The sequence below is a fragment of the Pogoniulus pusillus genome, chromosome 5 (assembly GCF_015220805.1).
Source record: "Pogoniulus pusillus isolate bPogPus1 chromosome 5, bPogPus1.pri, whole genome shotgun sequence".
Classification (NCBI taxonomy): Eukaryota; Metazoa; Chordata; class Aves; order Piciformes; family Lybiidae; genus Pogoniulus; species Pogoniulus pusillus.
The window spans coordinates 12,689,657-12,711,329 of NC_087268.1; the positions used below are offsets into that span (position 1 = coordinate 12,689,657).

The window sequence follows — 21,673 nt, forward strand, 5'->3', positions numbered from 1 at the left end:
GATTGAATTTTTGTGGTCTCCTATGAGTTCTACCATAAGACATCATTTCCTGCCTCCATTCTTTTCTACTTGAACTATTTTTCTTGTAGCATTCTGATTAATAGGTTTGTTAGGGAAAAACAGAGGTAAATTGAGCGTGATTTTTGTATGGGTTTCTCTTTAGATTAGTTTTGCTGCATACTTTCTGTTTTCTTTCAAGGAGTCTCATGCAAATACAGATTAAAGTGATGTCTCTTTAAAAACATGGGGCAAATTTGGCATTAATGATTGCATCTGCAGGGAAGAGAGGTGAAAGCAACTCAGGAGTCAAAGCAGATAAAAGGCTGCTGTTAGCACTTTCTTGTCTTAGAAAGGGGAGCTTCCTAGGCTGAGTGGATGTGAGAAGAAGGTGAAAATGGAGGCTCCACAGTACGAGCAGAGGATCACAAAGGTCTCTCTAGCTGAGGTTCTGAGGTGTTTTCAGCAGCCTATAAGTGAGGAGCAAGCCTGGGCTATCTGCTTTCAGTGTTGCTGTAAAATGGAGCAGATGACTCGGGGGCTGAGCCCATCACTCCATTCTGTATTCATAAAAGGTACTGGAAGCATCTTCCTCCATGCTGATGGTTCTGCTTCATTCAAGGTGTACCGCAAGTCTGGTAAGAGCATCGTTAGCTCTGGATGCGAAGGACTGTATCCATAGCAAGCTGAAATACGAGGACAAAGTGGGGTGCTTGTTGGGTTTTGGGTTGGGTTTTTTTTCCCCCTCTGCCTCATTCTTCCCCCTCTTCTTCCCTCCCCCCTTGTGTATGGTAATGAAGCTGTTCTGTTGCCTATTCTTTATTTCAAACGTCTGTAGGTGAGTGGTGATACAGATACACAGCCTATTAATTTTTCTGCTTGTGTTCTCATGAGTTGTTTGGTTCTAGGGAATAGCTGTGATAAAACTTTGTTGCTACTTAACATTACTTGAAATGAGGTTCTGTTATATGTCCTGCTCTATTCATCTTCTGATGTATTCCTTCGTTATAGTAACTCTCAAGGCAAATCTATGAATGGTAGTTTCCCCTTTTTATCACTTTGTGTAGCCAGCAAACTACACAGCTTGCCATGGGCACTCCTTGGTTACACAGCTGAAGGGGCTAATGCTGGGCTAACTCTTCAGGGACAAAAATGGGTACTAAAGGGTGGAGATGAAGATCCAGTGCTTTCCTTGTTTTCTTGTTGTATCTATTATCGGCCGGGGAGGGGTGGGGGGTGGGGGGTGGGAAGTACCCAGCAGCAGTTAGCTTGAGGCTAGTTGTGATGGTTTGGGGGTTACCCCGCCCCCCCCCACACTTTGTAGGTACCCAGCTAACTCAGATGGACCCTGGGAATATAGATGAAGCAATTTATTTACAGCTAGCAAAATTTACAAGCAGCTATTTACAATATATACAGTTATATACAATTATATACAGAAATATACAAAGGATAAACAATACAAAAGCACAACTCCCCTCCCAGAAACCTGAGTCCCCAGGAGGGGCTCTCAAACCACCCCAACACCTCCCCCGGCCCCTCTCAACCTTACCCCAGTTCTCAGGAAGAATAGAGGTGCAGCCAAGAGGTTAGGGAGCAAGGTTAGAAAGCAGTGATGTTAGAAAGATGTGTCTCAGTCTAAGGCAAAAGCAAGAGTGAAGCAAAATGGAGAAAGTTTTCTTCTTCTTCTTCCCAGAGCTCTCAGCGAGACTGTGAGAGAAGTTGACATCAATTGTTTTCATTTCACTGCCTGTTATCTAGTTCTTTTACCAAAACATTCTAGCTTGCTTCAAACTAGCACACTAGTGCTCCCAATTAGAGGAGTATCCCATGTTGTTTTCCAGGAATTCCCAAATACAGGTCTACTTCTCCACAAGGGAGAGTATTGCCAGGAATTTTTCCTGTTTCTCTCTCTTGACAGTGATTCTAATAACTGTTTATTAACGTACATGTATTTATCTTTCTCCCCCTCCCTTCTTTCACTTTCAGATGTTGGCAGCAGCATTCAGCAGTCAGAGGACAAGGTGAGTCTGTGTATCCACCTTTGTTTTGTGTGCAGATATAATCCTGCTGTAGTATAACATCAGCTCAGGAATTGCAGATGTCTTTGGAAGCTATCAACATGCTTAAATTTGCTGTGGTCTGTGAGGGTGACTCTGTCCCCTGAAATTTGGAAGATGGTACAGTATATTAGGTGTGAACTCAAGGACTGAGAAAGAGTGTCCCCAGGTGCTGCTTACTGTGGGGTAGCTCATCTTTTTTTATTAATAGCAAGTAACTTGGATGAGGCCATTTAAAAACCTTAAAGCAGCTTATTTAGGGATGCTACCTGTGATGGTTTGGGGGTTACCCCACCCCCCCACACTTTGTATTTGCCCCAGCTAACTCAGACAGACCCTGGGAATATAGATGAAGCAATTTATTTACAGCTAGCAGAATTTACAAGCAGCTATTTACAATATATACAGTTATATACAATTATATACAGAAATATACAAAGGATAAACAATACAAAAGCACAACTCCCCTCCCAAGGTCCCCAGGAGGGGCTTTCAAACCACCCCAACACCTCCCCTGGCCCCTCTCAACCTTACCCCAGTTCTCAGGAAGAAGAGAGGTGCGGCCAAGAGGTTAGGGAGCAGGGTTAGAAAGCAGTGATGTTAGAAAGATGTGTCTCGGTCTAAGGCAAAAGCAAGAGTAGAGACAAAATGGAGAAAAAGTCTTTCTTCTTCCCAGAGCTCTCAGCGTAACTGTGAGAGAAGTTGACATCAATTGTTTTCATTTCACTGCCCGTTATCTAGTTCTTGTACCAAAACATTCTAGCTTGCTTCAAACTAGCACACTACCTGATGAGCATCTTGCTGTCTTTAATCTCTTTTCATCCTGAGGGATGTGCTCAGTGCTGAAGGGTGGTGGAGGGTATGTGGCAAGTGAGAGCTGTGAAGTTCTCCACAATGCATTGTGGTGCACTCCTTCCTTGGTCTCTGTCTGCAGCTGTTGGAATACTTGGGAGTGGTGATCTATGAAGCCCTGGACTGGGGAATTGATGACAAATTGGAGCGAGAACTTAGTGATCCTTTGGAGAAACTGCTCTGCCTCATGTTGAAACTGGATGAGAAGGCAATGGAACCAGCAGTCACCCTGCAGGATGTTATCAAGGTTTCCTTCTTACCACTTAGTAAATATAGCAGCTTTAAGGGAATTGATGGAACAGAGCTTTTAACTGAGGGGTAAGACCATTTCTGAGAAAAAGCTGGTTAGCTCACTGAGGGACATGGAGGGAGCATGTGGCTTTCCCAGCAGAGGGGAGAGGCAAAACCATCTTTGTGTGCAAGTACCTCTGGGAAAAAATAAAGAAGGAAGACTGAGCATGGCTCTCACACAGCTGTGTCTATGAAGTCCTGTATGTAGTCTCCAAATTTGATACCTAGAAGACTATGGATACTGAGGAAAATCATTTGCCCTTAACATTCAGTTTCTGCAGGAGTTAGGATTTGAATGCCTCAACCCAAATATCTTCCACTCAACATAATGTCAAAGTATAAGAGACTTCCTGTCCCTCAATCCGACCAGGGCAGAGGAGAACAGGGCAAATGACTCCACCTGCTGTGGGATCTGTGCTTTGCACTGGAGGCTACCCTTTACTGGTCCTTAGTTCTCCATATGCCTTATGGAAAGCAAGGTACATAAATTACACAGCTACTGACATTATTGCACATACACGTTTGGGCATCTTGCTCCTTTGTTCCTTTCCATCTGCAGCAGAGGGGTGGAAAATGCTAGAAAGGGGCTGTGAAGAAGACTTCTAAAAATATTTTTTAACCATAGATTGAGAACTGAATCTGGCTTTATTCCATCTTACTTTTTTAATTTCAAGGTCTCTTTTTAAGTAGCTCCACTTGTTTTCAGGTTTGTGAGGAGCACTTGTCCAGGCCTTCTGAGGCCAGCAGCCATTATGAAATGACCTGCAGGAACCTGTTTACTGACTACATTGAACTTCAGAATCTTGTGACCATCATCCAGACCTCCAGAGAGGTACATCTGAGATCACCCCTTAGCTTCTATTCCCTCCACACACTCTCCTATTGCACTAGAAATGGAATACCTTGCCAGAGGTCTATTTTCAGTGCCTCTGCACCATTTTAGTAATTAACTGGAGCTTTTGAAAGTTTGGGATTTGGGGGCTTCTAGGCTTTTCAGATTATTAGTTAAGTTATGCTGGGTAGATGATAGCAAAACACTGAGCAGTGCAAGATAATGACCTCATGTGCTTGCTTCTCAGCGTCTGAGCAAAATGGATATGGAAGATTTGGTGAAAAATCCCCTTCAGAAGAGGAAAAAATACTGGGTAAGGAGTTCTTTTTTTTTATGAGGGTTGAGGTGGGTTTGGTTTGTGGTGTTTTTTTGGGGGGTGGTGGGTTTTGGTGTTTTTTTTTTGGTTGGTTCTTTGGGTTTGGGACACTTCTCTTTAGTTTAGCTCTCTGAGGCATTCCACTGACTCTTCTATTAAAAGTAGAGCTTGAAAACAAAGGAATTTTTTTTAGATTAAGAACTTAAGTAGTTAAAAACTTGCTCATAAAATGAGCAGAGGAGTGAGCTTGAAGCTATTTTGTGTGTTAACCTCGTGGATATTTATTCTACACAAAGATTGTCTTTGTGGTTCAGTTTAAACCGCTTTCAAAAATTAAGTTGGAGGCAGTCTTTGGAGCGAGAGATCAAATTGTTACTCTGTTTCTTCCTGCAAATCAGACCCAAACTCCAGCTCTTGGCAGGAACTGGTACAAGTTGACTTGTTCAAGTACAAGTTGTGCAAGTTCCTGGCTTGTAGCTGAACTGAAAACTCCCAGAGAACTGTTATGTTGGTGGTAGTACTGTGGTGGACCAGTTCACTGTTACAGTGTGGAGTCTGTACTGGTGTAGGGCTGGAGGGCACTTCAAGGTCAATAGTTCTGTCCATCTTTGTGGTTATGCAGCAACCAGAGTTCAAACAAAGGGATCAAAGAGGGTGGGCTTGAAGGAGTATCTCCTACCTTCTGCACACTGCCTTCCTTGTCTTTCCATTCTGTCCTTCAGTAGATCTTTGCCTGTGTGTTTGGAGTGGAGAAAGCAACTTAGTTCTTTTCAAGGCCTTAGATAGCCAGGGCTCACTCAGAAACAAATAGCTCTTCTGGCTGGAGCTCTGCCCAGCATAAACAAACGCACTGGAGTCTGTGGAGACAAACAGCAAGCCCCGAGAGACTTGTGGACTCGCTCCCTTTGTCTAAATAGCTCTTAACTTTGAAGCGTGCTCAAACTATTCGTATGAAAATGTTTGTGAAATGTGTGTTTGGGCATATTCTCAGCTTTGTGATCTATTAAAATAAACTGGCAAGCTATCTCAAACCACAAACTCATCAACTGCTGCAGCTCTTTTCTGCAGGGAATACATGAATAAATACATGAGCTTTGCCGTGTGGCCTGAAGGCCAGTGTATTTGGCCTCTGCTCCTTCTGAAGATGTGAATTCCAAAAGCAGGATGTCTGTTGCAAATCCTCTGCCTCCTGCCTTTCCAACTCTCTAAGCACCAGTTGATTGCATTGCTCTGACAAACTTGAATTTCACCGGTGTGCCGACTTCAGTGTGATCCCACAGATTAGAGCTGATGCCTTGAATGGTGCCAAGCAGCTAAGGCTCTCCATGGACCACACTTTTTCATGTTGAATGCCACAAAAAAGGCCTTTGAAAACATGGACCACAGCTCAATAGGGTTGTAAAGTTTCAAACAGAGCTGATCTGTACTTGGCATAAAACAATCTTCACCTTGAGATCTAAACAGTGAGGCCTTTTTAGAAACACAGCTGTCTTCTTACCATTCATCTGTTGAATTGAATGCAATAAGTTTGGAGTGGTGGAGCAATTTGTGTTGTATTGCACAGGTGTGAGAAGCTTATGTGGAGTTTGACAGTACATGGGATAGCTCACAGAATAACTGTGGTGATCCAGTCAGTAGGGAAGAAAAGTATGAGTGCTAATGATGTCACCTACATCTGGAAAATGGATGCACAAGTAGCTCTGAAATGGCCATCTGAAGGCAATTCTTGTCCCAAAAGTGAAGTGTCAATGTTACAGGACAGAAATCTCTCTTCTTATCTTTCAGTCAAGTTCTGTTGTCATGTGAAATACAACTCAAGAAAGTGCAAATGGTTCAAGATAAACTATTTCTGAGGTCTCTGATACTGATGAGTTTGCTCAGGGACTTTTGCATGTTCTCCCACACAATAATCAGTATAACCTAGAAAATAGGGCTAGTATATGGTCACTCTTTGACAATTCTGGTTCTCTGGAGATGAAGCATGGCTAGCAACCATACAACAACCACAAAATCTGCTCAAAGGCAACCATCAAGCAAAGCTTTCATAATACTCTTCTGATATTACACCAAGACATCCAAAGGAGTTAAGTCGGGAGAAGATGCTTCCTACTATAAGTGGAAAAAGGAAAAGACTTTCAGTCAGAAACTTTGTTCTGAGGTAGTTTTCTAAAGTGTTTTGCTTCCCTTTCGCTGTTCCTTATACAGCCATCACTTTTTCTTGCTCACTTTGCTGCTGGGATCTAGATAAGCTGTTGACTTAACACTTCCATCACAATGTTTTCTGAGTATGCTATTGAGTTGATTGTTTTTATTCCCATCTTTAACTGTTGCTGAGTTCTACTGCATGCCTGAGGATATTAATACAGGAGCAGGATGAGCAGATGTCAGAATTACCAGCTTGTGTCTGGCCAAAGCTGCTAATGTATGCTGATCTGAAGGTTAAAGTAGGAGATCCCTTTCCCCTTGCCTTCCTCTTGTCTGCACAACCCTTGGTTTCTGTAAGTTCAGAGGATTTTAATGGTAGCAGTTGGGATTTCATTCTCCATTGTTCTTAGGATGCAAAAATCTGGAAAAAAAAAAGGCACCTGGAGCACTTGCAGCAAGTAGGTGTTCCAGAAAATGGGCCTAGATGCCTGGCAGCAGAAGCTGTGTTTTACTGAAGTGCGTTCATAAAGTTAATGACAAAGTTTGGGAATAAGGTGGTAGGCTAGCTCCTCATTGTAATCCAACTTCTGCAAAGAGAAGCAATTTTTTGCTTTGGTACCATGCCCTGATCTAAAAATGAGTTGAAAGAGCCGTTAAGTACACAATTCTGTATTCCTGATTTACTTCAGTTGCTCTGTGTGCTCCCTAACATGGAGAGAGGGATGCTGCTCTGTCTCTTTTAACCAGCTGTTAAGTTGGCCCTCACTGGTTTCTCCAATGTGCTGCCACAGGCCAGCATCATCTGTGAACTGCAGAATGGTGTGAAGCTGCGCAAGAGCACCGAGCGACCACGGCGCTGCGCACCTCCAAAAGAATGCATCCTTTCTCCCTATGAGCTACTTCTGGATGACATTCAGCACAAGAGGTACACCCTGCGGAAGGTAAGTGACTAGAGTCAGTGGACAACTTTGAAACCACTTACTCTAACTCATTTCAAAGCAGTATTTGTTGAGACCTCTTCTCTAAAAGCCTTTTTCAGAGGTACTTCAAAGTCCAGATATGTCGGTGTCTTCCACTCAGCTGCAGCTCAGCATTAGTTCACCCTAATTTGTCCACCCAAATGCTTCAGTTCCAATAACTTTTTAAGCTGGGGTTGTCATGTTTTCATGACAATGGATGGTAATTTTTTTGTCCTACCAGGGCCAGGATACTCACCTGGGGCAATTATGCTGTCTTGCGCACGGCCATTTCATGAAACAGCCCTTTGCCTGTTTATGCTTTCCACCTTGGACACTTGTGTCCTCCTAGGCTCTGTGAGCTGAGCTGAGGTTCATTGCCTTCCTAGATGTCTCAGGATGTGTGCAAATGCTAAAGCAATTTTGACTAAGTCCTTTGTGCAGCCTCTGGCAAAGGCCTCTAGGCAGTGTATGGGACCTACTGCAGGAGGGTGGAAAAAAGCTGAGCCTCTTCCAGGGCTCAGGTGGTAGGGGTTTCCAGCACTCTGGATGGCAGGGGTGAAGATGGCCAGATGCAAAAATGTCTGAGGTGATCTCTGAAGGTATCTGATGCTGTTCACTTGCTTGAGCTGGGAACAGTGAGCAAATCTAAACCACTGGCATAAGGCTTTGTGGCGTTGGCATGCTTTGCAAACAGACGTCTTGGCAGAAGATGAGACACGACTCTGCTCGTAACAAAGAGTGGTATTTTAAAAAGTAAAAACTTTGCATACCACACTACACATCAGGTTCTTTTCTCCTTGTTGCTTCTGCTAGAGTGCAGGGAGTTTAAAAGCCTCAATTAAATCATGTACCTCTATAAAACTCCAGCTTGTCTTTGCTGTGGCTTCAGCCTTCAGATAAGACTATGACATTTCTCTGGAGATGAGATCTTGACTGATATGTAAATAAATAGTAGTGAAAAGGAAAGAATACATGATAACTGCTCGTGCTGCTTGCAGTGTAGCTTGTCAATGCACTGTGCAGTACAGAACTCTAACTCAAGGTGGCAGGATGAACTGGGTCTTGATTTTCATTGTTTTTCTTTCAAAGATTTTTCTCCAGTGCTCAGTGAGAAGCACAAACATGTTTAAAGAGTAATAGTTCAAAATGTTACAAGAAAGCATAGAGTGCTGTACTTAGGTCTCTGTGAAGACTCTTCAAGGAGGATTTTCTCGTCTGCAAAAGCTACTTTAAAGCTTCTCTAGCAAACAGTGGTCTAATTTGCAAATGAGTGAAAGCACAGCTAATGTGTGAAACTGTAGTTCTACCTGCACTCCCACGTGTTCTGAAGTTGTACACACAGCGAAAGTAAATGGCATAGCCTTAAAGTAAGGAGGAGTGAACAAGGCAGCTAAAGACATGCATTCTCAGCTTAGGGCTTGGTGAGTGAGACAGTATGCCTGACACAAAGACCTGCCCTGTAATTCTAGCTTGGTGGTGTTCTTAGCTTATGTAGGACTGTAAGCCTGTCTCTGGGATTCTAGCTTGTGCATAACAGCTACCTGCTGCCACAGTTCTTGTTACAGTCTTGTTATCCCATTCAATTACTGTCCTCACTGATGAATGTGATGTGACCATGGTGCTTGTCAGGATCACTCCTAACATGAAATTTTGAGTACAGACTTTCCCAGTGGTTTCTTGGAGCAATTCACAAGCTGCTGAGGGTAGAAGGATGTATGCATGTGTAAGCCTCAAAGGGCTGTGCAGCACTTCTGACTGCCTCTAATTTGCCATGCATCTGTCTCTACCAAAAACCCACATAAATAAACCTCATCCATCTACACTTTTCAACTCAGTTTTGTTACGCATTCTCCACCTCTGCCATTCCTAGATCCCAACTTGAAACATTCCAAGAACTGGGAGGGTGTACCAGAATAGAGAAAGAACTGTTGTTTAAGTGTCATTTCTGCTTTCAGGTGATCATTGAGCAAAACCACAGGACCCCCAAAGCTGATACAACCTCTCCCAGGACTCATGTAAAGCCTGTAGGTGACCTGGTGCTGTATCTAATGATAGCAGAACACAGTGATTTTGGCATTAACAGGACAGTTTCTAGGAAGGGAGAGTTAATGTCTTAGCTACTGGTTTGTATGTGGGAGGGGGAGATTTTAACAATGCTTAACTTTTGGGCAGACCTCTTGCCAATATGTGGGATTAGGAAAATGGGAGATTACATCTTCATAGAAAAAAGATGATCAGTCTTCCTGCTACTGCTTCTTGCATTTGGAACATTTTTCTGGTCCTGAAAGTACTCCTGGAGTTCTTGGTTTCAAATTTGAGAGTTGCTAAAGTATTCTTCTGTAGATTAGCTAAAGGTTCTTTCATGTGCAGGGCTCAGTGGCCTCTTGAGTGACAGTCACTTGTAAAACATTGGCATTGCTGAAGGAATAGTTCTGTCACTGCTGGTTGCTTTTCTCTACCCACTGGTTCTTTCTGGTGCTATGCTTTGCCTGTAGGTGCTGGAGGAGATGTGGAAAGGGAATGTACCATGGGAGTCCAGCTGCCAAGAACAGTGCATAGCACAAATAAAACAACCACAAAAACTTTGGTCATCAGCAGCAAGAGAAAATGGGAGCAGGCCCAATGACCTACCAGGTATACAAGTCAGTGTTGTCTAGCATGGCCTTGGAAATGAATGTCCATTTATCTTTCCCATAACATGTCTAATGCAAGGGAGGTGGGAATGCAGATTTTGTGGGATAGAAGTGGTATGTCTGTTTATTGCTTATTAAGGCTCAAAAGATGTTCACCTTACCCTTTTCACTCTTGTATGCCTATTTATGTTTGTCTGTCCATTGAGTGAACAGGATTTTGATCATAATTTGAAACTAAAAGATGAGGTAACTACTAGGACAAAGTCTAGACAAGTAGCAAATTCTGATTTGTTGTTATCAAATTTGTCCTTTACAGAGCATAATATCTTATCTTGTTTGTGTGTATGGGGGGTTTTATTCCATGCAGGAACACTTCTGCCACCACATATTGCCTTGAAATCTCCAAGAAACAGTTTGACTCTCCAAGATACCAAGACAGTGTTTAAAAGTGTTGACACTACAACACAGCAGCTGGGACCAAGTGTTCAGGTGAAGCTTTTAAATGAATGGGCTCTGGAGAGGCACAAGTACTTCAGTCATTAGGTCTGCATATATGCATCCTGGAATGTCAGGTTCAAATCCTAGTATGGGCAATCTTGTGTCCCAGAAGTGAACACATGTGGTGTTGTTAGGTACACTAAAGTCCCTTCCTCTACAGAAGCTCAAAGCATATTCACAGAACTGAATAGTAGAATTCTAGGTTGGAAGAGACCTCAAGTATTATGTGGTCGAGTATTTAACCACTCTTTGTGGCATGACTGCAGCCTATAGAACCAAAATCTGTGCTGGTTTCTTCAGACTAGATCCCGCAGAACCATAGAATTGTTTCAATTGGAGAAGACCTTCAAGATCATTGAGTGGTGTTAGGTAAATGGTTGGACTCAATCCTAGAGGTCTTCTCTAATCAAAACAATTCTGTAATTTTAAGACCACCATGGCCATTAAATTATGTCCCAAATTGCCATATCCACACTTTTCTTGAGCATCTCCAGGGATGGTGACTCCACTTCCCTGGGCAGCCTGTTCCAATGCCTGACCATCCTTTCAGTAATTTTCCTAGTAACCAACCTAAACCTCCCCTGGCACAATTTCAGGCCTCTTCTTCTTGTTTCATCACCTGATACTAGGAAAACAGTTTTAATATGCATAGGAGTTTGGTCAATAGGGGCCTGAACTGTTCCCACTCTTAACCCACAGTGAGGCATTTAATGCTAGAAGTATTGGTGTATTTGCATTTCATGTAGTATATGAGCATGTGAAAGGAAAGAATGATTTCAGGAAGCAAGTTATGCCTGTAGAGTGATTTTTTTGGGAAGCACCACTCTTCATTAAACCATGAAACACAGGTTTTGGGTTCTTTAACTCCTGGTTTGACTGTTAAAAGCTTGACAGTGTGAATCTCAGAACCAAACTGAGCATACTCAGAAATTCTGAGCAGCAGAACTTAAGCCTTAACACATCGTGTCTAGCACAGATGCATTGGCATGCAAACAGGAATCTGTTTTCTGTAAACACTTCTGTCTGAAATGCAGTTGCTTAACTGAGAAAAAAGGATATGAATTGATAAAAGCAGAAAATCTTTTCAATATTTGCACAAGTACAGCATTTGAGAACCCTGTGGTTGATCTATTTCCACTAAACTAGAAGGTACGTTCATATGGAGACTAATACAACTGAATTTGTTTTCTGCTTTTCTAGAGGCAGGAGAAGCAATGTTGTTGAAATACAACATTGGGATTGAGTTGAGTTAGTGTGGCACAGTCTCTTGAACTGTTCTGCAGTGTTGTTACATGTGAGCTGAAGCCAAACAAATAATTGCCCAAAGATGTGAAGGCAGCAACTCTGCAGACATTCAAGGTCAGACTTGATGGCATCCTGATCAACCTGGTCTAGTTAAAGATGTCACTGCAGAGGGCTTAGACAAGATGACCTTCAGGGTCCCTTCCAACTCAATGCATTCTGTTTCCAATGTACTTGGAGTTGGGAGCTGGGGTTGTTTAGCCTGCAGAAGAGGAGGCTCAGGGGTGACCTCATTGCTGTCTACAACTACCTGAAGGGAGGCTATAGCCAGGTGGGGGTTGGTCTCTTCTCCCAGGCAACCAGCAACAGAACAAGGGGACACAGTCTCAAGTTGTGCCGGGGAAAGTATAGGCTGGATGTTAGGAGGAAGTTCTTCCCAGAGAGAGTGATTGGCATTGGAATGGGCTGCCCAGGGAGGTGGTGGAGTCGCCGTCCCTGGAGGTGTTCAAGAAAAGCCTGGCTCAGGTACTTAGTGCCATGGTCTAGTTGAGTGGACAGGGCTGGGTGCTAGGTTGGACTGGATGATCTTGGAGGTCTCTTCCAACCTGGCTGATTTTATGATTTTGTGAAGTTGGCTCCTGAACAGGTTAAACTTGGGACCAGTATCTACACTGAACCTGGGTGACAGAACTTTAAATTTCTGTGGCTTACTGGAACTTTGATTGCAAGGGAAGCTAGCTTGCTATTATCTCTTGGAAGTAAAGTTGCTAAGTGCACCACATTGATTGCACTTTTGGCTCCACTTCTGCCTAAGCCTTGACCATTTACGGTCACTCCAGTGTATCCTGGCTTCTGTTTAGCAGCAGCACTTCTGAGGTAGTGAGCTTGGTGTATCAAGCACATGGTTTAAGAATATTCTGTCCTCTGGTCCACAGGAAACCACTCCTAAACTGCATTCCAGAACCTGGCTTGCCTCAGGTAGGTTATCAGTAGTATCCTGCAACAGCACAAGTCACTACTTCTAGCTGCACATCTGAATCAGGTGACAAAGTACAATCAGTAGCTTGCTGAGTTCTCAAAGCCTTGGCTGTAAGATTTACTTTACAGGAGAAGCTCCAACACTAAGTTGTGGGTTTGGGAAGGTGCTCTTTGAAAACCATTCCTTTTCAGTTGACTAAAGCTTTTTATAGATCCTGCAGCTTTAAAACAATGGTAGCATGTCCTCAAAGTCCTCGCTGGAATTCACAGTGAAAGTTAAATGTGTGTCTGGAAAGTGCACCTCTTGTTTTTATTAAACTAAATAGTGCTAATGAAGCCTCATCACTCCTCACTGACAAGCAGAGTTGCTGTAACCTCTGTTTTTTTGTGATCTGAGCTGATGGGGATTGAGGAAGACAGACTTAAGCCTCGCTGCCTTCAGAAGGCAGTGTAGTACTCAAGGCGTTCAGCTTTTAGAGTGAATACTTAGAAGCTGACAGTTGGTTTTCTGCACACTAAAACTCTCTCCTTCTATCCAGGTCTTGCTGCACATTACACATGTCCTTCCATTAAACCTAAAAGCTTCCTGAATGCTGGGCAGCAGCAGCTGCCTCCTCACAGAGGAAGGTCCAAATCTTTAGTGGGAGACCCTCAAAGCAAGGAACATGTAAGTCCAGCACATCAACTAGCAAGCTTGGTCTGATATATCTGTTAATGACCTAGTGCTGACACCTTGATCCTTGTGCAAGCAGCAAGCATGTTCTGTAGTTTTAATCTTAGGCCATATTGTACACTGACCTTAAGTTGGGACATTATCGCCTCCTTGGAAACAGCTTATGTATGCTGCAGTGTCCTTGTGGAGGCTTCCCAGTCTGAATGATATGAAATAAGGTGTCTCCTCTTAGAAAAAGAGAAAAAATATCACTGCATTACTTGGAAGTCTTAGACACTTTCTCAAGCAGACTGTACTTGGCAGTGTCCTTCCTTTTTCCATCTCCCCTCGTTCTTTCTGGATGTGATAAGTTCACAAAGACCCTTTAAGGTGCGGTGAAGGGAACAAGTGGTTGGCAAAATGTAGACAGTACAGCTTCACTGACATATGTATGTGGTACTGAAATCATCAGGGTCTGAAGGACTGTTGTTCAAGTAATGCTGGGGTTTGTGTGCATCTGTGTGACCTTCTGAATCATGGCTTCACCCTCCTCTGCCCTGACAGTGTGCTGTGCTCTTGCCTCCTCCTCTCCTTCTGCATCACTCCCTGCCCACCCCTGGCAAATATCTAAACAGACAATAACTCTGTGACCTCTGTTGAGCAGTGTGGTGGTGGGATGCAGGTGGATTGGGCTTGATACCTGGGGATAAAAGCACTGTTGTGTCTGGCCACCAGACCATAGCTTCCGTTTGTGTGGGGCCAGTAGGTGCTGGGAAAGAGAGAGCAAGAGTGCTGTGATGTGTAAAGGGATCCTGTCCCTAGGAGGGGCCAGGGTGCCAGCTGTGCTGTGGTCTGTACTGAAAGGTGAGGTTCCCCAGAGGCTCTCTGGAGATATTAACGACTGTGGTGACTAAGAAACCTGCTTGCTTGACGAGGTGTCCAGAAGCTGCTTGAAAACTGTAGCAACCACTGCTTTCTCTGCTGGTGTTGTCAGAGTTAATTGATACTCTGTGTATCAGTGGCAATCTTGAGTCTCAGAGAAAAGTTCTCATGAGCCTTCTGGGACCCAGTTTTGAGGATGACCTCCCCCCAGTATCTTCTTCCTTCAGCTTTCTCTCTACCTTTTGACAGGACTGTCTCTTTCCTACCAAGTGGCCATCTCCAACCATAGCTGAGCTGATTGGAACCAGATACACAATGATGGTGCTGGAAGGGCAAACCTTCCTCCAAGGAGGTAGTGATGGTGTCTTTCCAAGAGCAAAGGTATGCTTCCTTTCCTCTTTGTGATGTCCTTACCTGTAAAGCTGGCTGGCTTCACAGCCCTCGGTGCTGAACTACTTCAACTCACCTTGTTCTTACAGCTGATCTGAGTTTGACCCTCAGCTGTAAAAATCTTTTAATACTGCTCAGGTGATGGTTTTAAATAAAGCTTAATCTGTGTGAGTTGCCTAGAAAGTAACCGAGCATTTCCACACTAGGTCTGGCTGCTGTGACTGTTCTCCAGCTCTAAAATAGCAAAATAATTAATTGAAGCTTGGTACTGCTAAATAGTGAACCAAATGCTCTTAATTTAAGCACCCACACCTGAGTTGTGCTGGCCTCAGACCACCTTGCTGGGTGGATGCAAAGCTGGGGAGATGTGTGGGACAGGGAACAACCACCTGCAGTGCAGAGTTGGCCGTCCACTCTGCTTAACAGCTGGCTTATTCACTGAGGCCCCTTTCAGAGGGGCTGTTGCAGCCAGCCCCTCTAGAGCACATGTGGTGAGTACAAGCCCTTTGCAACACATGTGAAGAAATCTGTGCTACTTGGCTTAGGGGTCAGCTTCTTGCCCTTGCTTATTTAGCAGTGTAGACAGAGTCAAAGAGTCCTGCTAGCAGAGCTACACCACTTCCACAGTCTGGTGCTTCTGGGACTGAATCCTTGTTTTCTTCTCACCAACCTTGCTTCAACCTGTCTGCTCTTTGCCTGTTCTAAAACGTCTCTCTTGCTCTCTTTGTGTTCTTGCTGCTGAAGTTGTTTTAGCTTTCTCAAGCTCTGATTCTCAAGATAATATCACTTCTGACTGCCAGCTCTGTATGAATGAGTTCTTTTTTCATAAGGTTCAAGCGACTCATCAGCTTCCTTATGACTCACTTTTTGCTTCAGGATTGGATTCAAATTTTCCCTGACTTAATCTCTTTGGGATTGCTGCAGTCTACCTCAAAGAGTGTCTGTCTTCTTCCTTCTCTCAACTAACTACTGTTACACTCTTGCACAATACAGCTATTGTTTGCTCAGGAGCCTTTTTTAAAACTCCTGTTGTCTGGCAGCTGCCCCAAACCTCTGCACCATAAAATACTGGCCTGCAAGTAAGACTACTTTTTTTTGAGGTTTTGCCTTTTTAGCTTTTCATTCCTGTGTCTGCTATCCTTTATTGGACCTCTGTTATTGTATGTGGAGCCTTTAGAAGGTCGGTTTATGTGTTTGCTCTTTGGCAGGAAGTGGATACTGTTGGCACACAGATATTTCCCATTTGCATTCACAGGTAACTTTCCTTTCCACAGATCTGTTTCAGCTGCCATAAGCAGATGTTTCTTAAGTGGCCTTACAGCTGTTACCTTTGCAGCAGGTGAGCCGGTACAAAAGAACTGAATGAGGAGGGTCAAAAAGGATGAGAACAGTACTGAAAATACTCAGTGTTCACATAGTTGTAGTACTGGATAGGAACGGGCTGCTGAGCCCTTCAGTTTTGCCTTGCTGCAGAAGCCAGGCTGTGTTTACAGGTGCAGGGGATGTGGAAGAACTTGCCTCTGAAACGGTATCTCAGTGTTAACTTCTAGCTAGCAATAACTACATTTACTCTGCAAGTGTGAGATTCAAATTCTGTCAGAGATCACTTCTGCATTTTGCTCTAAAGGTTGGATTTAACTTAAGTCAAGGGCTTGAGCAGGGTATAGGAGAGTCCCTTCATTAGTATCTTTTGTTGAGGACGAGGTGAACTCCAGACCCTGTGACTGGGAAAGGAGGAGGACATACTCATATCCACTTCATTTGTCAGGCTTTCTGCCTGTGGGAGAGAAGAGGAACTTTAGGCTCATTAAGTTTCACTTAAATATTTTTGAACTACTAGTGAAGCACTGAATTGATTACAAAGAACAAGTAAGCAACCACTGAGAACCAAGTCACTGGCTGGTGCTAGTGCTGGGTGAATGGTAATTGGCATTTGCAGATAAAGCATTTGAGCTGTGGATATTGACACATTTCAGATGATTCAAATTAGGCTAAATAGGGGGGTTGGCAAACTGAGTAGAGGAGTTCTAAGCTTGCTTACTTTTAAGTGATTGCATCACAATCACAGATTAAGACTTACTTGCAAAAGTCAATTTTAGATGTGATATTGGTACCTGCTGAGCTTTACTCAAATCATAATGCTGGGAACTTTTTTTTTTCCTCCTCCTAGCGTTGTCTGCTGTGACTGCTGCATCAAGGCAAGTCTAGTTTTTACCACAACATACAAGTTTTTTACTTGTTCTGTTTGCTCTGCACCTCATCTAGTCATGGGAAGCTTTCCTTCACCTCACTGATATCTCACATCTACCCTCTAGCTTGTTTCTAGGAAAACAGAAGAAAGAATATTACAAGATGCAAAACCAGCCAGCATGCCACAGACATTAACTCTGGTTACACTTTCATCCTGTGTAAAGTGGTTGGGATTATGCTGTGCTCTATTTATGCAAGGGTCAGAGAGTTCACTGCATTAATGTCTATCTCCTAAGTGTACCAGTAAATCAACTGCATGCCATGCAGTTTTTCCTGCTAAGGAGAAGGATGTGTTTCCCTGAGAACTCAGGTGATTTGTATTGTGATTCTAGATGTCCATGCCCTTCAGAATGTGTGTACATCTCCCATTTCACTTTCTAAAACTTCTGAGACTCTCCAAAGAGGAGGACCCAGCTATTCAAGAGCAGAAGAGCTCAGAGTTGCTGCATGAAATAGAGCACTGGAAGTGTTTAGGGTAAGTTGGAACATGGATGTTCTGTTTTTACTTTGAAAGATGTTACTTGTATATGCAAGATCTACAAACATGCAGATAGCAGTTTGCATTATGCTAGTCAGCTGGATGTTGTGCTGAATGACCACTTAAGCCACTGGTCTAACAAGTCTACAGTTCTCTGGAAGTGTTCTTGATTTTAGGTGACCAAAAGATGACCAATAGGGGGAGATGTGTAGGTGTTCTGAAATCCATGTTGCTTTTTAGCTGTCAGGTTTCCAAAATGGATTCAGAAGTGTCTGTATTAGTCCAGACATAGAAGGGTCCCTGCAACAGCTTTACTTGTATGAGAATTTTCAGACCCCACTATATTCTGTCCCACACAGATAGGGATCAGTTACCACAAGCCAGGAGTAGTCACTTCATACTTAGAACAAAAATACGTTGATGATGTGAGGTGTAATTGACTGAAGTGTAATGGCCACAAACAGTTTCTCAGTCCTTCCACACATACAGGCAGCATTTTCTCTTTTTGTGCCCAGAATGGGAAATATTTCAAAACCAGCTTGGGTTAAATAAACACACCCCTGTGAGTATATCTGCAGTATCAATGACTGGAAACATATACTATCTGTCCTCTTCTTTCCAAATCACTTATGTATTATACTGGGAAAACAGGTACCTTTTTGCTCTGAAACTGATAATCTAGGCAAAATGAAGTCACAACAGTTTTTGATACAAAGACCTGTTATTCAGTTGCCAGAAATCAGGGCTGGTGTTAGGTACTGAAGTTAGTGGTGTGTGGCAGTGGCTTGGTCTGTCTTCTAATGTAGGTACTGCAGAAGAGGTCTGAGTGACTGCACTACTGCCATGCTTCAGAATGGAAAAAAACAAACCTACAGCATAGGATGTGGCCACAATCTTGGGTCAGTCACAGACATCGTTTAGCCCTTTGACTGAGACACTGTCTACAGAGATGTCAGTGAAGCTGGTTTGGCACTTCGTAGCCTTCCGAAGTGGAGCTGACTGCTTTGGAATTCGTGCTTTTAGCTAAATCAGTTAGCAGTGTTGGATCATGCAGTTTGGGACAGGGGGTGGTGGTGGAAGAGCACCATGCTCTCTAACACAAACCTATGTCAGATTTCCTGCTTTTCTTTTTCCCTCTCCCACTCCAGTGTACCAGTTATTTTGGAACCCTGTTGCCTAGCACAGCCTCTGTGCTTTTACATAGGGACCATAGCAGAATGGCTGACTGTGGACATCTGTACACGGTGTGAGCAGTATCTGTTAAGCATGGCCTACAATCAACAGCAGAGCATTCCTCTCAAGAGAATATCCTGGCCTTGAACCAAACTGCAATGACTGCCATATGTTGCTTATGTCACTTGCTTTGCACCTGAAGGAACTGAAACAGCTTTATGCACCTAGTGTCATAAAGGCCTGACTAGAAGACAGCCCTGCTGGTTAGTCTAAGCAGGAAGCACTGTTAGTATTTATGTATCGTGAGGTGTTACAGAGCTTTGTGGATTTTAGAACTGTGTTTTGTGTCTTTAGGAAAAATAAATGTTGAAGCACTCTCATGCCTCTAGCGTTTCCTCCCTTGCACCTGCAGGGACAACTGCATTCATTGCTGAGCAGACTTCACCCTGTGTAATGTGTACAGGGAAACCTTTACCTTAAAACCTCCACTCCTGAGAGGCTTGGAGTGTGGAGCTCTCAGTTATGAGATCACATCACCATGGGTTTTGCAAACACTTCCTGGTAACTCACTAAAAGGCACAACTCAGTGCTCTGATGGATGTAACACTGCAGAAATGGCTGTGGAGCAGCTTGCTTGGTCTGGGTCCCTAAGGAAGCTAGGTCTTGATTTGGTTTGGGACTTTTTTTGTCTGTACACCATCCACACTGTGTTAGCAGAGTGCTGTGGTGCACGCCACTGAAATACCCAGGGTATATCAATGCCAGTGGTTGTTTATGAGAGGTTCTTGCTGTTTCTATTGGCCTTAAGCTTTGTCCTAAGCTAAACTGGACTACCATGTATGACATGCTAGAAAAATAACGTTCTGGTATTCTGTCCAATTTCTGACCACCCCAGTTCAAGAGACATGGAGAACTATGGGAAGAGAGTCCAGTGGAAGGCTACGACAGTTAAGGGACTGGAACATCTCTCATATGAAGAAAGGCAGAGAGACCTGGGGCTGTTTAGCCTGGAGAAGAGAAGGCTGAGAGAGGATCTGATCAATGCTTTAAAATGCTTTAAGACTGGGTGTTAAGAAGATGCCAGTCACTTTTTGCTGGTGCCCAGTGACAGGATGTGGGGCAATGGATACAGACTGGAGCACAGGAAGTTCCATCTCAATATGAAGAAAAACTTCCTTGCTGTGAAGGTGCTAATGCACAGGACCAGGATGTCCAGAGAGGTTGTGAAGTTTTCTTCTCTGAAGACTTTCAAAACCCACCTGGATGTGTTCCTGTGTGGCTTTCCCTGAGTCATCCTGCTTTGGTGTAGAGAGTTGAACTAGATAATCTCAAGAGGTCCTTTCTAACCCCTACCTTTCTGTGATTCTATGAAATGCAAAATTGGGATGTGTGATAGTATGGCTGTTCTTCCTCTGAAATTTGCTGCATGGAGGGTGTCTAGGTGCTCTGGAGTTCTCCTGGTGTGATTTGTAGGGCTTGGATAGACAGGTGTTGAAAGATGTATCAGACTTGTGGTTGGAATGAGTCATGCTGAGGAAAATAATGACTTGGGAAGGGCCAGTTCTTCTAAATAGAGGAGAAGGGAAGAAAGACATGTTTAAGCTGAGCCCAAGGTCTGCATCCAAACTGCCAGAAGGGTCAATACCTCCAGTTGACTCATGCTGGTCTAACTGCTTCCTCTAAACTGCCTGTCTGCAAGTTCATGCCTTCTTGCAGGTTTGGGCGAGTAAATGAATGTGGGGAAGCTGGAGCTTGTGCTTCCTTTTGGAGCCAGTTCAAATTGTTCCTCCTTCAGTCAATTAGGAGGGGTGGAAACTGCCTGCCCAGGTCTTCTGTGCATGCTGATTGCTGGTGCTGCTGGGAGACATGTCCATATCAGGCAGATGGGCTCCTTGCAGGCTGCAGGAAATGGTAGCCAAGCCACAGCTATGCTTGCTGGCAAGAAGGGTGTAGCATAAAGCCAGAGGAAGGAGGTGCTTTTGGACACTTGCTGAGTGAGGTAGTTTAGACAGAGGTAGAAATAAGCTGAGATCAGCCTGTTTTGATTAACATGCAGATCCAAAATGCTTGTCAGAGCCTGGATGCAGTGCTATGGAGAGAACGTATCTGTATGGCACTGAGATAGACTTCAGTTTGTTCAGTGAGCAAAGGCAGCTCTAGGTTCTGGCTATTGTGCATCTGCTGTGGTGCCACAGGAGCTGCTTGTACTGGCTTCTCTTTTTTCTGCCTTGTGACCATGAGCAGAGTGGGAAGCGGTCCTCTGCACAGGAGTGGCATCTAGTCGTCCTTCAGATCAGGTGTGTAACTGTTGACAGCTTGCAGCTCAGGCTTACTAGAAATACACACCTCTTTAAATGTAGTTAAAAGAGCCTGGCCCTCTCCTTCCCCTGGCCAAGAACACCCCATTGGAGGAAGAGTAGGTCTTGGGAGCCGCAGGGTGCAGGGCAGAGCAGACACTGCTGGGAGCTAGGGTGAAGAGTGACAGATCCATCCCTAAAGGCACCAGGAACAGTACCTCCTGGGGATGTGGAGGTGACTGTGAAAACCCTGCTCTGTTCAGAGCCCCTGAAATGTGATGGTATGAGGGAAAACTTCCCTCTACAAGCACATGTCAGGGTTTTATCTGCTTTCTTGACTCTTGCTCATACCTCTCTTGATATAGATCAAAATGGTGCTGAAGCAGGTTGAGAGAAGAGCAAATAAGCTGGTGAAAATGCTAGACAATGAGTCTTAGGAGTGGCAGCTGAGGGAACTGGGCTGTTCAGTCTGAGAGAGACTGAGGGGGAGACCTTATTCCTCTCTACAACTACGTGAAGGGAGATAGTAGTGAGGTGGGGATTGGTCTCTCCTCCCAAGAAATAACAAGAAGGAATAGCCTCGAGATGCACCAGGGGAGGTTTAAGCTGGACAGTAGGGAAAAGTTTTTTACTGAAAGAGTTAAGAGGCATTGGAACAGGCTACCCAGGGAGGTGGTTGAGTTGTCATCCCTGGATGTGCTTAAAAGCCATAGAAGTGTGGTGCTTGGGGATAAGGCTTAGTGGCAGA

The 21,673-nt window shown here is 43.9% G+C and overlaps 1 protein-coding gene across 3 annotated transcripts; it reads left to right on the forward strand.

Annotated features, from left to right (window-relative positions):
• Positions 1-317: 317 nt before the first annotated feature.
• On the forward strand, positions 318-19,004 carry LOC135175311 (protein spire homolog 1-like). 3 transcript variants are annotated; one of them, XM_064143246.1, is made up of 16 exons: positions 335-635; positions 1,987-2,021; positions 2,992-3,156; positions 3,907-4,032; positions 4,280-4,345; positions 7,285-7,434; positions 9,408-9,476; positions 9,948-10,086; positions 10,453-10,574; positions 12,761-12,803; positions 13,343-13,470; positions 14,587-14,718; positions 16,002-16,066; positions 16,898-16,925; positions 17,310-17,452; positions 18,604-19,004. In XM_064143246.1, the coding sequence occupies exons 1-16, from the start codon at positions 395-397 to the stop codon at positions 18,773-18,775; spliced, it is 1,824 nt and encodes a 607-aa protein (XP_063999316.1). In that variant the 5' UTR covers positions 335-394; the 3' UTR covers positions 18,776-19,004. The 3 variants fall into 3 exon arrangements, with proteins under 3 accessions (XP_063999319.1, XP_063999316.1, XP_063999318.1); XM_064143248.1 differs by having other exon boundaries at positions 336-572; XM_064143249.1 differs by lacking the exons at positions 17,310-17,452; positions 18,604-19,004 and adding an exon at positions 17,043-17,298 and having other exon boundaries at positions 318-635.
• The last annotated feature ends 2,669 nt before the right edge of the window (positions 19,005-21,673 follow it).